Below are 16061 nucleotides of genomic sequence, written 5' to 3' on the forward strand. Positions count from 1 at the left end.
TTCTACATTTCTTGATTTTAGGACAATTTAGGACATTTCTGTGATTTTAGGACATTTCTAGGATTTTAGGGCATTTTCTTGGAATTTAGGACGCCGTCTTTCAGTCCATCATAATGTTCTTATTGCACCAATTACTTAAAAATAAATAATTGCAAACAAAACCAAAATTTTGATTCCTGGTTTTTTGAGTCTCCTGCCCGCTTGGGGCCTTAATAATCAGCCCCACTTGCCCCCCCACTGTGACGCCCCTGTGTCTGTATGCTTAATATGGGATTAATAGTAAAGAAAAGTAATGCTTATTTTTAAAAAATGATACATAAATATTATTTACAAGCTACACAGTAAACATGACACAAGATACTAATAAAAACTTTTTTTTAATTTGTGTACAAAAATTACATTCATTATACAAAGATAAGGTCCATAAATCTGATACAGTGACATATGTGTATAAAATAATTATATAATTTAAACTTTGAAATGTATACTCCTTCGGTCCTCGTGTGTTTTCATGACTTCGGGTGCCACACAAGGGCGCCAGCATGATTGATTTATTTATTTATTGTCTCTGATATCCTCCTGTCTGCTGTTCATGTGTAAATGTTTTTATATTTTTTGACTCTAGGTCTCACTTGTTACTTGTGTTACTTGTTTTGTTTTGCACTGTAAGACTCGTACTTTTTATATTTTATATTTGTATCTTCTATTTTATCTGTTTTCTTTTTCTATATTTATGTTGCACCAACCCACCAGAACAAATTCCTCGTATTGTGTTAACTATACCTGGCAATAAATCTTTTTCTGATTCTCATTCTGACTTTACCGTAAACAGCCATAAATCCGTAATCTCACATAATCTGCTACAAAACTTTGAAACATGCAGATTCACTAATTTTCCAGGAACAAAGTGCTTAATGTTTGACTAAACATTATTTGATCAATCTGTTAAATTATAACCCAAACTATCACCAAAGAGTTAATCGTATAGAAACCCTGATTTTTATTAGAATATTTAAGAGAACTGACGATGACCTTTGCTGTAATATCAGTCCTGTGAAATGACATTAGGCCTCTGAGAAACTGATGGCCCCGGGTTGGCCCCGAGCAGCCTGACTGAGTCGTGGGGAGACGTGAGGTTAGTGTTGGCTGCCGACAGAGCCGGCAGATGGGTTGTAAGGTGCGATGACACAGAAGACACAGCCGGCCTCCTGGAAAGCTTGTCTCATCTCCACCTAGTGGAGCAAACACAGATTACGTCATTACAAAACGCTGATCACATTCACAAAAACAGCTCATCCTCAGAAGGAACGACCAAAAACAGGCGCAAAACTCCTATAGCCAATATCTTAATAGTTAAATAAGAGCCAAAAAATGGCTCTGTGGGTACCCATGAGACTGTACAACCAGCACTGCTCCCAGTAGACCACCCACACACACACACACACACACACACACACACACACACACACACTAACTGGACTGTGAAAAGTGCAATTCTTCACAAATGCAATTATTCTCCATGTGTGTATATATTTGTTTGTACATATTTTTATTTATGTATGTATATTTTTCTAGACTGTTGAGTTGTTGGCACCTTGAAACTTTATGGTACTCTTTTTCCGCCTTGTTTTTTACTATTCACTATTTTTATATTTGTAATGATTTTTTACTATTGTATTGTTCTTTTATCTTGTACCTCATAGCTGCTGTAACAATGCAAATATCCCCACTTAGAGCAGCTTAACAAGAAATTACCCAAAATTAGCCATAAATTACAAATAATGTGGCAAGAAGACGACGGCAAAATTATTACACAAAAAAGAAAAAGGGTAAAAAAAAAAAAATTAACAAAGAAATGACTTGAAATAGGTGCTATATGTATATATATTCCTGAAAATAATTTTGAATATAAAATTGTAGCATTTACTGGGATTTTTTCTGTATTTTTAAATATATTTTTTTTATATTTATTTAATTTAATTTATTTTTAGCTCTTTTCCCATGTTTTTAAACAAATTCTAACCCTTTTTCTCAGGTTTTAAAGGTTTAAACGCATTTGAAAAACATCTGAATGCAACAGAAGAAAACTGATGCAGCTTTCAAAGGTTGAGAGACATGCCAACTTTATGCTAAACTCATGCAGTTTTTTTTTTTTGCTCTCATTTGATTCCTAATCAAGACAATCTGGGTAAAATGTGTGTTTTACTTTGTCGGTATGGACTCCAAAACTGTTGTCACAAGAAATGTGATCAATGTCAATTAACCATTTAAAATTGCGATTTAAAAAAAGAATCGTTTGACAGCCCTACTTTTTTGCTTTGGTATTCTGGTAAAGTACTGCCATGACCAGAGTATCAGGTGGAGTATCTTGCATTATTTTTTGGGGGTAATAAAGTCGACATTAGCTATCCCTGCATGGGAAAAACAAATTAAAGTGACAAAGTCGACCTTTCATTTGTCAGAAAACTTGATGGTGATTTCTCACGATTTCAGAAATGTCGCATTTTTCTGATACGCCACATCATAAAATCTGTCTGCTTGGTAACTACAAAAATCGAGTGTAGTTCTGCAGATTTGACTGCACTCGCTCAGATCCCGCGGTCTCACGTGGGCGTAGATACGAAATGTCAACTCAAGACAAAGTTTCAACGTGGTGCCGTCTTACCAGTTTCGCTTCATCCACACACAGACCCACCACGGCCCCCCCGCTGCCTGGTAACTTCACCGCCGAGCCAAACTGCAACCAACAGCAAAAACTAAATGCATCGCCATGAAACTCTGCTGCAGAGACGCACAGACAGAGACGGAGAAAAGACTTAAGACTGTTCAATAAATCACGCTCCGCTTTTAGGCTCGTACCTGCCGCGCCAGCTGAACCATCTTGAGATTCCCGGGACCCAGACAGTCGTCAGTGTACACAGACCTGTTGGGATATGATGTTACTTTAGATCAGAGTCTCAATCTCTCACTCAGTCAAACTTTTCATACAGAAATAATGTACACAAACTGCTTTACATACAAATATACATAAAAACAAATACATGACCCCCACAATCCATGCTCAAAATGTTTCATAAAGAAGGACTCAGTAAAAAAACAGGTACTGACGAACTGAGGAAACGTTATTTAAATTCCTTATGAGGAAACACTGGAGGTAAGGTTAAAATGTTAAAAAAAAATAAAAAAACTCAGTAAAATATCCTCAAATAAGATTATAAAACACTAACAGATAAAATTAGATATAACACTAAAAAATATATCAGTAAAATAGACAGTGACACAGCAAATGATAATTCTGAAACTAAAATAGAATAAGATTATATATAAATCAATAAAACAGACTGAAAAGAGGATCAAATAAAATTCAGTTAAAAGCCAGACTATAAAAGTATGTTTTGAGTTTGCTTTTAAAAATATTAACAAAAAAAAAAATCTGAAAAATGATCTTCAGGGCGTGTTTGGATGGAAAACGATAGAAAAATGATAAACAAATCCATCATTAATTTTTTAATTATTATTATTATTATTAGTGTTGTTATTGCTATTATTATTATTATTCCCATTTCAGCAGCTGATATTAACTTTAATAAAGGAACGAATAATGTTTGAATGTTAAAAAAAAAGACAAAACAAAACAAAAAAACATCCAAGCAAACACAAAGTCTATTTCACACAAACTTGTATCTTTGACGATCTGTGTTAAACTGCCTCTAAATAAAATCTAAAGCAGAAATTAAAAAGATAAATAAATAAATTAAAAAAAAAAAAAAAAAAAATATATATATATATATATATATATATATATATATATATATATATAAAAAATATCAATAATAGCTGTGATATTAGTGCCTCACACCAAAAATACACAGTTCACCTCCGCAGCTCGAAGTTCTGGTCCATCAGTTGTGCCAGACGCCTCCAGTCTCGGTCCTGCAGAGCCGTCCTGAGGGGACAACATTTTCAATCAGCGGTAAGACGTAGTTTCACCTCTCGTGCTCTGAACTTCTGAAATGTCAAAACAAAGACTAAAACTCATTTGACATTTTGTTTCTTGGGACTCTCGGTGCATAAACATTTCACACATTTCAGAAAGCCCAAAGCCAATTAGCAGATGCACAAAGGCCAGACATAATTAATCCCACAGTTATATATGTCAAGCTTTTGCCCGGATGTATTTGACAAAACATCCACTGATATTTATTGCATAAATTCTTGATCAACAATCCAAAACAACCTGGCTTGATCGGTGAGCTCGGCAAAAGTCTTCATGGCCTCGACTACCAGAGGTTCCCCTGCGGACAGACAGCAGCATCAAAGTATTTCAACCAGCAAACCAGTTTTTATAACTCCTAAAGGGAATAGAAAGATGGAAATACGTACATGGGCTCGCATGTTATTCTAAAAAACGACTGAAGAACTTTATTTATTTATTTATTTTTAAATGTTTTCTATTTTCAGAAAAGTCGCCATGCATTATTCAACTTTGAATAAACATTTTGTTAAAAAAAAAAAGTGAACTTGTGTGTAACTTGTCAATCTGGATCGCCCCCTGGTGTCTGACTGCAGTATAGGTCATAAAGCCCGCCCCTCCATGTTAGTAAATGGGACATGACACAAACTAAAAACTCAAAGTACACAACAAATACATTTTTCCCAAAGTTGGTTTCTGTCACAAAAGATTTGTTTGTTTGAAGTTCTCATCAAACTGATGTTTTTTCAAGTGTTTGTTTTTATGATCAGTTTGATTTTAATGAGTTATTAAATTAAACAAAAAGGGGATTTTCTTCCATGATTCAAAAGGCTTGCCTCTCATATTCATGTCATTTTGCGTTTTTTTTTTCTTAAAAATTAACTGGTTAATTAATGGTTAATGGGTGACCTGCTATAGAAAGAAAAAACAATCAAAACTGACATCCCGCACACAATCATTAGATCCTCTGACTTTTTTAGCAGTGAATTTTGACGTGATGAATCACAGGACGTCGCTGTCCATTTGATGTGAGACGCACCGCTCAGCCAGCGCTGTCTGATGTTGCTGTGGATGCGTCCAGAGTCACTGGGGTCGCTCAGGTAAGCCAGCCAGAACGGGGGGAGCCCACTCATGTCCATGGAAATGTAATTCCCTGAGAACAGGAAACACACACACACACACACACACACACTTTAGAAAGAAATGTAACTGCATCATCTACGTAGAAACTTAGACAGACGGCGGCTTCAGTACCGTAGCCCTGCTCTTCCATGAGCTTCTTGCTGAAATCCATGTAGACTAAACCTTCATAGACCTGCACAGACACAAGGGGGACAAATTCATGCTACTGTTGGTATTTAATGAAGGATAACGGACGTGTGCAGAGTTATTGACCTGAACGACTCGGTCCTGCAGACCAGCTGTGATGAAAAGTTCATCAGTCTCCACATTCAGGATGAAGTTGGCTCGGATCGGCTTTGGGAGATCCTGGAGAGTAAAATAGGATTATTTAAATAAACATTTATTTGAGACTTTCTATTAACAAGATGGGGCAACTTTCATCCCAAATGCTTTTTAAAAATTCTTTGAAAATTACATGACACTTTAAAGATTTTTTATATGAATAACATGCAACAAACTTGATTTTAAAAATGAAAGTGTGATATTTTTGAAATCTACTGAATTCTTATATCAAAGGAGAGGCTGATGTAAAGAATAAGGAGTGAAAAATCATGAAATAACTCCATGTAACACAATGAAATGAGACAAATCTTTACATTGTCTGTGATGTTGTAGAATTTCATGAGACACTTTAGTGTAGCTGAGACGATGGCACTGCGAAAAGACAGGGTGGAAATTAGAAAACTCAGACTGTGCAAAATGCAAAAATTTCCTTATACATATAAGAAAACATAAAACAGAACTATTTACCTGCTTCCAGCGAGGCCCTGCATGAAAACACAGGCGCATTATTTAATCATTACATCACATTTTCAATAGTTTGGCTTTATTTCATAAAGAGACTGAATCCTCACCACTTGCCGAGGAATGTTGGTGTCGTACTTCAGTGTGAAGTTCTGCTTTGTTAAAGCAATACTGCAACAAAAAACACACACACACACACACACACACACACACACACACACACACACACACACACAGGGCAGACAGTAAAGGAGCATTAGTAGCGAAAGTAAAAATAGACAAAAATTTCACCAGTTCAGTATTATCAGAATATTCCAACTTGTTTTTAATGCAAATCTATTTGTGTTTTTTTTTTGTATTTTCTAAAATCAAAAATCATTGATTGCTAAACCACAGAGTGGCAGTGATTTCACGGCGCCAACAGGTTTAAATAAATCAACCTTAAGACAAAAAAAAAAAAAACAAAAGAGATAAAAGATGTTATTTAAGAGTAAAAAATGTAGGAAAATTAGATTTTTTTGACCATTTGCAAATTTAGAAAGCTGAAAAAAAAATATATCCTTCCTATTATGTTCAACTTTAAGGAAAAGCAAAAATGTTCCCAGATCAAACTGACGCTGTGCATGTTTAACCATCTGAGAGTATTTTCTCCATAAACACTGGATTTACCTCAATTAATATCATTATTATTATCGTTATTCATAATTAGTTTAATCACATTTTTCACCTCTTACAGATTGTGGTCACTCGTTTTTCTTTTTTTTTTTCTGTACCCGAGTAAAAGAATAGACTTTCATCATTTCATCTTAAAACTGCATTTAATTTTTTGACAAGGTTTAAAATTTTTACAACAGGAAACCTGAACGAGAAGCAGAGAACAGTGTGTGTGTGTGTGTGTGTGTGTTTCCATGCTGCAAAAAAAATATTAAAAATATTTTTCCTGTATTTTTAAACTTTGAAACGGGTCAGCAACATACCAGGAGGGATATAAAACTCCTCTACAGTGCATTTATTTTTTGTGATTTATTTTGCTGGTACTTCCTCTGCAGTTTTACATGTACAAATAAAATTGTAAAAGTTGGACTTTTATTCATAATTAAGAACTTTTATAATATCGCATTATTACTTTTACATTGTATTTCTGTCACATTTGGTCGTTTTTATTTGCAAAACATACCGTCAGTGTAGCCGTGGTGGTCAAAATGAATAAAGTTGGAGGTAAAGCGGAAATGCTAAAGCTCATATTTGCTTCATTTGAACGTCATTAAAGATTTTATCCGACAAATTAACGTTCACGTGTGATCTCAGTTATCTCACCCTTGTTTGGAGCAGAACTGGTAGAACTTCTTACAGGTCGCCTGCAGCAGCCGCAGACCTCCGAGGTACCTGCAGTGAATGACGAACAAAACATGCTGAAAAAGCCTAAAAATGACCACGTTTGTGATGCATTTTAGCTTATTGATTTACTGCGTACACACCCTTCCTTCCTGCTGATACAGAACAGATCCTGCAAGCTTCCAAACTCTGTTGGGTCGTTGAGTGGATGAGGAACTAAAACCTGCAAAGTCATAAAATTCACATGTTTTTGCACAATATATATTTCAGTGTTTAATTTTGTGTGTGTGTGTGTGTGTGTGTGTGTGTGTGTGTGCACGTTACCAAAGTCTGGCTCTCCACTAAAGTGACCTCGGCCCAGAAGTTAGAGATGGACATGGCGATGGTTTTCCCGTTGAAGCCGTCTGAGGGATTCCCCATCAATCCAACCCTGTGAGAGTCAGCAAAAAAAGATAAGCGCAAACATCCAAAAACAGCTAAAAACCAGGTGCTGGGCACAACAAAAATAGACACGAAAATACAACAATAGAGTCTGCACATTAGATGATGCTCAAATGAACATTTAATACCTCCACGTGCATGTTTGAAATGTCTAAAGGTTGCACTTAATTCTGGCACTGCAGTGCTTTTTATTTCAGCCACTGAATTTTAATTTTTCTTCTGTGTTGTATTTTTTGCTTTTTAAAATGGTTGTTGTTTAAAGATTTCTTTTTGTATTTTTTTCCTGTTTGTCTTTTGTGATTTTAAGTGTAACGCACTTTGTAATTTTTAAGAATTAAAGCATCATCTTATCAGCCTGTCATATCATTCATTTCAGTGCCAATATTTCACCCTAAAGCCATTATCTGCTGATTCTGCAGACATGCAGATATTATCTTACATCCCCAGAAAACACACTGTAATCTGAGCTGAGTTTAAGTGGCGTGAGAGTGATTTGGGTTTTCTTACCGGGCATATGATCGGTACGTGATCGGTTTAGCAGTGTTGTCTTGTTGCTTGGTGGAGTAGTGGGTGAGCCACTTGGTGTAGTCCGACAGGCCCTGAGATGTCAGGAGGAGGCGTGTTATTATAGAGGAAATGTAAAGTTTTTATATGCAAATTCATAAATCAGCTGTGAGAGATAAACAGCATCCAGTCCCAGTGCCTGACCCAGTAGAGTTACTGGTTTCTAACGGTTTGTATGACTCTCAGATGCGATTTATTGACACGTTCACAGAGTAAATCCTTACATGCTAAATACTGCACCGTCTTTACAAACATAAATATTTAATATTTTGATCTTGAACAAGATTTTTCCACCATTTTTAATTTTCTTAAAAACACACTGACATCCCCTTAACCGTACGTGAGACTGCGACCAAATTTTCTGTGCATTATTGGACTAAAAAAATGCCCAAAGCTTGAAGATATCTCACTGCGCTTTGAAATATTGACCAATCAACTATACAAGGGCGTGCCTTAGCACTTTAACAAACCTAACTCCTCAACAGCTGGGCCAATAATCACAAAACTTTCAGGATATGTTCATGTAAGTACCTGAAACATACCCTGAGAGTTTCATACAAATCGACCACAAGGGGGCGCTACAAATGCAAAAAATAATGAGCGTGACATAACACAAATTAGACTATAAATCATTAAATTATTTGTCCAATCATTACAAAACTTGCACGATATGTTTCATAACATATCTTATTTTTACATAAAAGTTAAACAGTGTGTGTAAAACTGTTTAGGAGTTTTTGAATAAGGGAGCGCCAAAAGCTCCAAAATTTGCATCGATTTTCATCCTTTTTAAACTGCCTATTCATTGTGAGTCTGACAGTGTTGTGTGGGTGTTATACTAAATCAACGGAAAACTCAGTTAATGAAGAATAAACACCAATATTTCTCTGTGTAAACACAGTAAATCAAATGTTGAATTAATAATCTGTCTTTCTCTCTTATATTGTAAGAATCTGCAGAAAAAAAAACAAACCACTTGTCCGATGAGCTGGAAGCCGGTGGGAAGCTTCATCCCAAACACATCGCGTTGTTTCTCATTAATGAGCCACTCCTGAAGAGAGGAGCCATAAAGGTGCTGATTATTCATTTATTCATTCATAAAAATGCACTGATGTTTTATAAAATAGTATAATTAAAATCAATCTTTCCACTGAACACAACGGTTAGTCTCATATTTGTCTAAAGAGCTACAAAGCAGACCTGGTCTCAGTAGTTGTTTTAGTTTATAGAGGAAAGTTTAGTTTGTGTGAGGTGGTAAAGTAATAAATTTGCTGCAATAAAACTTCTTTAATTAGCACTTACGAACCCAGAATCGTCCGAACGACCTGTCCGTGGCTTGCAGCTGCAGGTTGAGGAAGTCAGACAGGTGGGACAGTGTGTCTCTCCGGATGCAGTAAAACACCACGCTGGCCAGCCGGGACGCTGTCAGACCCTCCTGCGGTTTCTCCAGGAAGCGAGTTATCCTGATTCGGAAAACTGGAATTACCACCTTGCAGCTGTAAGCCTCCGTGAACTCGTCAAGTTACAGTTTACATCCGAGTCTCTAAAAACACGTCTGCATCACAAACATCTTCCCAGCAGCAGCTCAGACGATCTACAATTATTTACAAGGTGGAGACCCAAAATTAGTGTCACCAGTTCATTATCTGACCAAATGTTTCCCTTCAGTGCCACAGATATGACGCGGAGTAACGGCCAGAAACGTGTTTTGTTTTTAACTTTATGACGTCACAGTGAAGTTAATCTTCTGGATATAAAATTCACGTCCTCCTTATTTAATCCTATTAGACATTTGTGTGACATTTTGTCACAATTAGTGTATGAATTATGAAGAAAAGCCTGTTTTGTGAGGTCACAGTGACCATTGACCGCCAAATACTAATTAGTTTATCGTTGTGTCCAAGTGGACGTTTGTGTGAAATTTGAAAACATTTACTCAAGATATTCTGGTGATATCAAATACCAGATATTATAATAATATAATATAAGAATGAGACGAATTCATGTTGACCTTTGTCTTCTATTTTGTCATATTTATTGTAAAAATTACTGAGTTATGGCCAAAAACATGTTTTGTGAGTTCCCAGTGACCTTGACCTTTGACCACCAAAATTAAACAGTTCATCGTTGAGTCCAAGTGAACGTTTGTGCCAAATTTGAATTTGAATTCCCTTAATGTGTTCTTGAGACGTTGTGTTTACAAGAATGAGACAAATTCAAGTTCACAATGACCTTGATCTTTGCCTTCAGCTTTGTCAAAATGTATAAATTACTGAGTTATGACCGAAAACAAGTTTTGTGAGTGACCTTGACCTTTGACCACCAAATTCCAATCGGTTCATTTTCAAGTCCAAGTGAACGTTTGTGCCAAATTTGAGGAAAATCTGCCTTCTTGAGCTATTGCATCCACAAGAAAAGACAGACAAGATCATTGTGACCTTTGACCAACAAAATCGAATCAGTTCATCATTGAGTCCAAGTGAACGTTTGTGCCAAATTTGAAGAAATTCCCTTAATGCGTTCTTGAGACGTTGTGTTTACAAGAATGAGACAAATTCAAGGTCACAGTGACCTTGATCTTTGCCTTCAGCTTTGTCAAAATGATTGTATAAATTACTGAGTTATGGCAGAAAACAACTTTTGTGAGTGACCTTGACCTTTGACCATCAAATTCTAATCAGTTCATCATTGAGTCCAAGTGAACGTTTGTGCCAAATTTGAGGAAAATCTGCCTTCTTGAGCTATTGCATTCACAAGAAAAGACAGACAAGATCATTGTGACCTTTGACCAACAAAATCCAATCAGTTCATCATTGAGTCCAAGTGAACGTTTGTGCCAAATTTGAAAAAAGTCCCTCAAGATGTTCTTGAGACATCCCGATCACAAACTACAGCACAATAAAAACAAATCTCCCTCAGAGTGACGTATTTAACGTATGTAAACACATTTCTGAAACACTGCATGCAATATGACTTCCTAATGCTGCGGCTGCAACATGTTGTGCGTTATGGGACAAAAAATGGATAAATAAATAAAAAATTCTCACCTATGTGTGTCCGGGCAAACCTCCACAATGCCCCTGGAGCTGCTTTTCTCACTCTCCTCCAGCTCGTAGTAAATCATCAGCTCTCCGGGCTGCAGCACACAAAACAACAGGCTGCTCATGACAGAAAGATTTACACGACCTTGATATGAATCCTTTGCACTCGATTGATTGTGTGGTTTTATGTTCGGTTAAATAATAAAACTGCGTTGTGGTAAATCACCTCTGACCTGAAGAAGCGGATCACTTGAGCAATGTCAAAGTTGTGGTCTGCACACAGCATGTCTCCTGCAATCTGCAGACACAAAATCCTCACTGCGTGACCGACATACGGCACATAATGACACATTTACTCTTATTTCTCTTGCAACAACGATTTGTTTTATTTTGTTAGTACCCATTGATTTTTGGGATTCACCAATGTTTTTTTGTTTTTGCTTTTCTCTTAGGTGAGGGAATTTTTTTACGAGTGGTCAACAGCACTAAGAGAAAAACACTCTGCTTTCACAGTCCACAAGTTGCTGCTTAACGCAAGGAAAAATAAGTTTTATATTTGGGAAATGTTTAAAAAATGCATGAATATCACTTAATCAAATTTAGATGATGTTTTAGAGTAAATATAATAAATGGATTATTTCATTTCAGGGCTTAAGGTACACTACTGTACAGTAATTTCAGCTATTGTGCGTCCCTCTGCTGACCAAAATGTAACTGAGTACATTCACTCAAGTACTGTACTTAAGTACAAATCTGAGGTTACTTTTACGTTGCTTGAGTATCTTAATCTCTGCTTCTTTCCACTTCTACTTGACTACAATTCAGAGGGAAATACTGTAGTTTTTTACTCCACTACTGTTATCAGATGACAAATGTTACAAATTAAGATTTTTGCACAAATCAAAAACATGAAAATATACAAGTGCAGCTGAAACAATTAGTAGATTACTAAAAAAAATTAATTGGCAATTATTTCTTTCATCGTGTAAGTCATTTTTTTATGAAAAAAAAAATTCAAACATTTCCAACTCCTCATATATAAACTGTACGTATGAGGACTTGCTGCTTTTTCTTATTATTATTTAAATTATTTTGATTTATTACATCTATTTAAGCCTTTTTGCATGTGTACTTTTACTTATAATACTTGAATACATTTAAGTGAAATCACATTTACTTTGTTTTTTAACAGTATGTCAGTTTCACTACTGAAGAAGTTTTTCTTCTTACAGCCTTTTTTGGTGTCGTGTCTTTGCACAAAACCTGCTTTTATACCGGGTTTAGGGGGCGTTACCTGTGCTGACAGGTGACTTAGAGCAGATTTGGGTGCTTAAGAGCTTTTGCTGCATCTGGAGTCTCTTTTTTTTCTCTAACCAGAAAATTAAGAGAAAATACGAGAGAAATTTAAGAGAAAATTGCTGCATGAAGCCCGCTGAATTATCAGAATAAACACAGAGAAACGTAACGGAGCAGTTGTGCGAGTGGAAACGCTCCAACAGCAACAACAGATGGATTCATCGTACCACCATGATGTCATCCTGCAGTTTACGGCTGCGTATGGCGAGCTCCAGGTCGGCCACGGCGCCCAGACGGTCCTCCAGCGTGGTGCTGCCGTCATTCACTACGTTCTCCACGGGGAAGTCGTTGGCAGTGGCCCAGCGCTCGTAGTGCTTATACCTGCTCAGTGTAACAGCGTCAGTAAAAAAGGAGCAGAATATTAAAATGCCATTTTGGGAGGAAACTGTCGCTTCACCTCGTGGTTCATGCAGCTGTTAGAACTCACTTGTCCGCGTTAGTGACCAGATACACCTCCGTGAACAGCTGTCGCCTGGAGACAAAGCAGACATGCAATCAGAGGTTAACCGACGAATGTCTGAGGAGTCGAGAGAGAATCAGAAAACTGCAAGACCGGCGAGCTGCAGAGACACGGACATAAGAGCACAGAACTGGAAATCACATCGTCTCAGCAGCGAAAGTGGGTCTGTATGAAGTTTTAAATGTTAAAAGAGCCGCTATATTATATTTTAAATTGCAAACTTTGCAAGTAACAAATGTTAAATTGAGAAGTTAATTACACTGGATCTCAAACGTTTGTAATTAGTTTAAATTTTAAAAGTTCGTCAGTATAAAGTCATTTAATTTAGATCAATGCAATTGTTTGCAATGCTTTAATCAAATTAAATTATAAATATTTTTCTTATAAACAATGTGAATAGGCTATGGCTGTGCGCATTTATTGCTTTTTTAAAAAATTCTTTTAAATTTTTTGTCTTTTAGGTCATTGTCGTTATGTATAGTTTTTCACCTTACTGCTCTGCGTGCCCTGCGAATTGCCCCTCGGGGACGAATAACGTGTTTTGAATTGAATTAACTGGAAGACCCTGAGTGTATAAAGACAAAAAGAATAAAACCAATAATTCACACAAGTTTCAAACATTTGCCTCATTTTTTACCAAACAACGATTCCAACGACATCAAAAAAAACCCCGAAACACTTCACAAAACTCACAAAACTCTGGAGATGCTTATTGCACATGTGCTGCGGACCTCGTCTGCAGCCAGGTGCGTCTCGAAATTTGGCCTGTTTCTGTCTGAGGCCGCCTGCCGCTGTTACTCACATGTTGACTGTTTCCCACCAAAAATCGAGGATCTTCTTTCCTCCGATGCCAGGAAGTAAAGCCTTTGGTACCCCGGTCAGGTGGCTGTACAAGCCTGTGTCATCGTTCTGGGAGAGGCGGGACAAAAAATGGACTCAAATGCAGCTTACAAATCACCGAAATAACACACTTTACTATTAATGATGTTCAGCTGCTGCAGAGATTATGTGAAGGATGTTCCTGGATGTTATGCCTTGAAATTTGTGAATTTTTACTTTTTTCTACTATATTATTTTTTATTAATGTTGGCAGGCTGTTGGCAGCTATAGGAGAAATAATAAATAATAATAAATAATAATAAATCATGTGTTTATTACACTCAAACACACCATGGTCAGATGAAACTGTCAGTGAGCTGTAACTGAGTACATTCACTCAAGTACTGTACTTAAGTACAAATCTGAGGTTACTTTTAGTTGCTTGAGTATCTTAATCTCTGCCTCTTTCACTTCTACTCGACTACACTTCAGAGGGAAATACTGTACTTTTTTACTTCACTACTATAATCAGATAAAAGTGCAGCTGAAACAATTAGTCGATTAATAACAAAAATTAACTGGCAATTATTTCTTTCATCGTGTAAGTCATTTTTTATGAAAAAAATTCAAACATTTCCAACTTGTTCAGCTTGTTCAACACACTTTGCTATTAATGATGTTCAGCTGCTGCAGAGATTATGTGTGTATTACGATGGCAATAAATAAACCTCAAAAAAAGTTAAATAATCACACATTAATCATAATCGAGGTAAACCTGTTCAATTAATCGTGATTGTGATTTTAGGTATGAGGTTTGGAGGAAATTTTAGCAACTTTGGTTTTTAGTTGATACCCCTGCTATAGTGTGTTTTCCACTTTCAGTCCACCACATTGCTCGGTAGGGGGCGCTGAAGACTGCGAGCACATGATAAAAAAGTATTGTTTTTTAAAAATACCGGTAACATTGGCGGGTCATATGTCAGCCGAATATTCTGGTGTGTCCTCGTGATTAAGTAAATGTAAAAGTTGTTGGTCAAACAGGTGTGCACGCGAGCCGACAGGTGACACAGCGGAGAAATGGCAGATTTTTAAAGGAGGTTCGGCGTACGAGCTCGAAATGCGAACTTTGCTCCGCTTCAAGTTATCTCCTCTGTGCTGCGAAATTCAGGCTACTTACCTTAATTTGTGTCTCTAAGACGGTGCCGTGACCGGCGACCAGCAGTATACAGATCATTGGGTCGCTTCACGTTGTCCTGGTGTCCCGTTTTATCAGTAAAAACAGAGCAGAGGTCGAGAAATATTCACGACCTGCAGGAGCTCAACTCTGCTAGCGCCAATGGACTAACGTACTTCCGCAAAGAACCTTCAAAATAAAACACACTCACGACTACTTGAGGTCATCCTCATTCACCCTCAAGGGTCTTTTTTTAATTTAATTTAATTTAATTTTAATTTAATTTTAATTTATAACCGACCATGAGTTTATGAAAGGCGTATATATATATATATATATATATATATATGAACTCATAAAGGACTGTCCTTTATTTAGTGATTTTTTTTTTCCTGAGCCTCCCTGAGTGATTTTGGGAAGATGCATGACTTTCCCTCCACCATAAATAAATAAATAAATAAATCATAAATAAAAGCTGTATTTCTATTTTTTTAGTTCTTGTCATACATGATGGTTAGGTCATAATAAGTTTGGGTTTTTTTGTGGGTAAAATTTAAAATAAGACATGTTGAATCAGGCTATTTTGAGTGAATATCACTATTTTAATCTAAAATTTGATGTTTTTTCCTGACACAACCATTTGCCCTACATAATATTTTCATTGTTTGTTTTTTCAGTTCCAGCTGTGATAAACTGTAATTTTGGCAGCATGTTTTCTTTAAAAATCAACTGTAAAATTATTACAAATGCTTCCATTTAACCCTTTGGGATCACTTTAATATTACACACACTCATATTCCTCTGCTCACAAAATCCACTTTTCAAAATCAAGTTTTAAAAAATATTACACATTAATATTATTTTCCACCTTTCATTGTTTATTTTTTTAACCAACATAAGTCCTAATAATAAATATCAAATATTCATATTTTTCAGAATTTTAACCTCAAGGGGTTTTTTGTCATAATGTCA

At 36.3% G+C, this 16061-nt stretch overlaps 1 protein-coding gene across 2 annotated transcripts; it reads right to left on the reverse strand.

Annotated features, from left to right (window-relative positions):
• Nucleotides 1-744: 744 nt before the first annotated feature.
• On the reverse strand, nucleotides 745-15237 carry LOC121943491 (glucuronokinase with putative uridyl pyrophosphorylase). 2 transcript variants are annotated; one of them, XM_042487011.1, is made up of 23 exons: nucleotides 15093-15237; nucleotides 13899-14005; nucleotides 13064-13108; nucleotides 12804-12957; nucleotides 11507-11578; nucleotides 11287-11375; nucleotides 9546-9702; nucleotides 9213-9290; nucleotides 8183-8274; nucleotides 7559-7664; nucleotides 7378-7457; nucleotides 7217-7285; nucleotides 6010-6070; nucleotides 5906-5922; nucleotides 5752-5809; nucleotides 5369-5461; nucleotides 5228-5288; nucleotides 5013-5126; nucleotides 4238-4295; nucleotides 3878-3946; nucleotides 2860-2923; nucleotides 2666-2737; nucleotides 745-1232 (listed from the first exon to the last, which is right to left on the reverse strand). In XM_042487011.1, exons 1-23 carry the CDS (start codon nucleotides 15147-15149, stop codon nucleotides 1137-1139), a joined length of 1869 nt encoding a protein of 622 aa, XP_042342945.1. In that variant the 5' UTR covers nucleotides 15150-15237; the 3' UTR covers nucleotides 745-1136. The 2 variants fall into 2 exon arrangements, with proteins under 2 accessions (XP_042342945.1, XP_042342946.1); XM_042487012.1 differs by lacking the exons at nucleotides 745-1232; nucleotides 2666-2737; nucleotides 2860-2923 and having other exon boundaries at nucleotides 3929-4008.
• Between the last annotated feature and the right edge of the window lie 824 nt (nucleotides 15238-16061).

Source organism: Plectropomus leopardus, chromosome 5 (genome assembly GCF_008729295.1).
Source record: "Plectropomus leopardus isolate mb chromosome 5, YSFRI_Pleo_2.0, whole genome shotgun sequence".
In the NCBI taxonomy this organism is placed as follows: Eukaryota; Metazoa; Chordata; class Actinopteri; order Perciformes; family Serranidae; genus Plectropomus; species Plectropomus leopardus.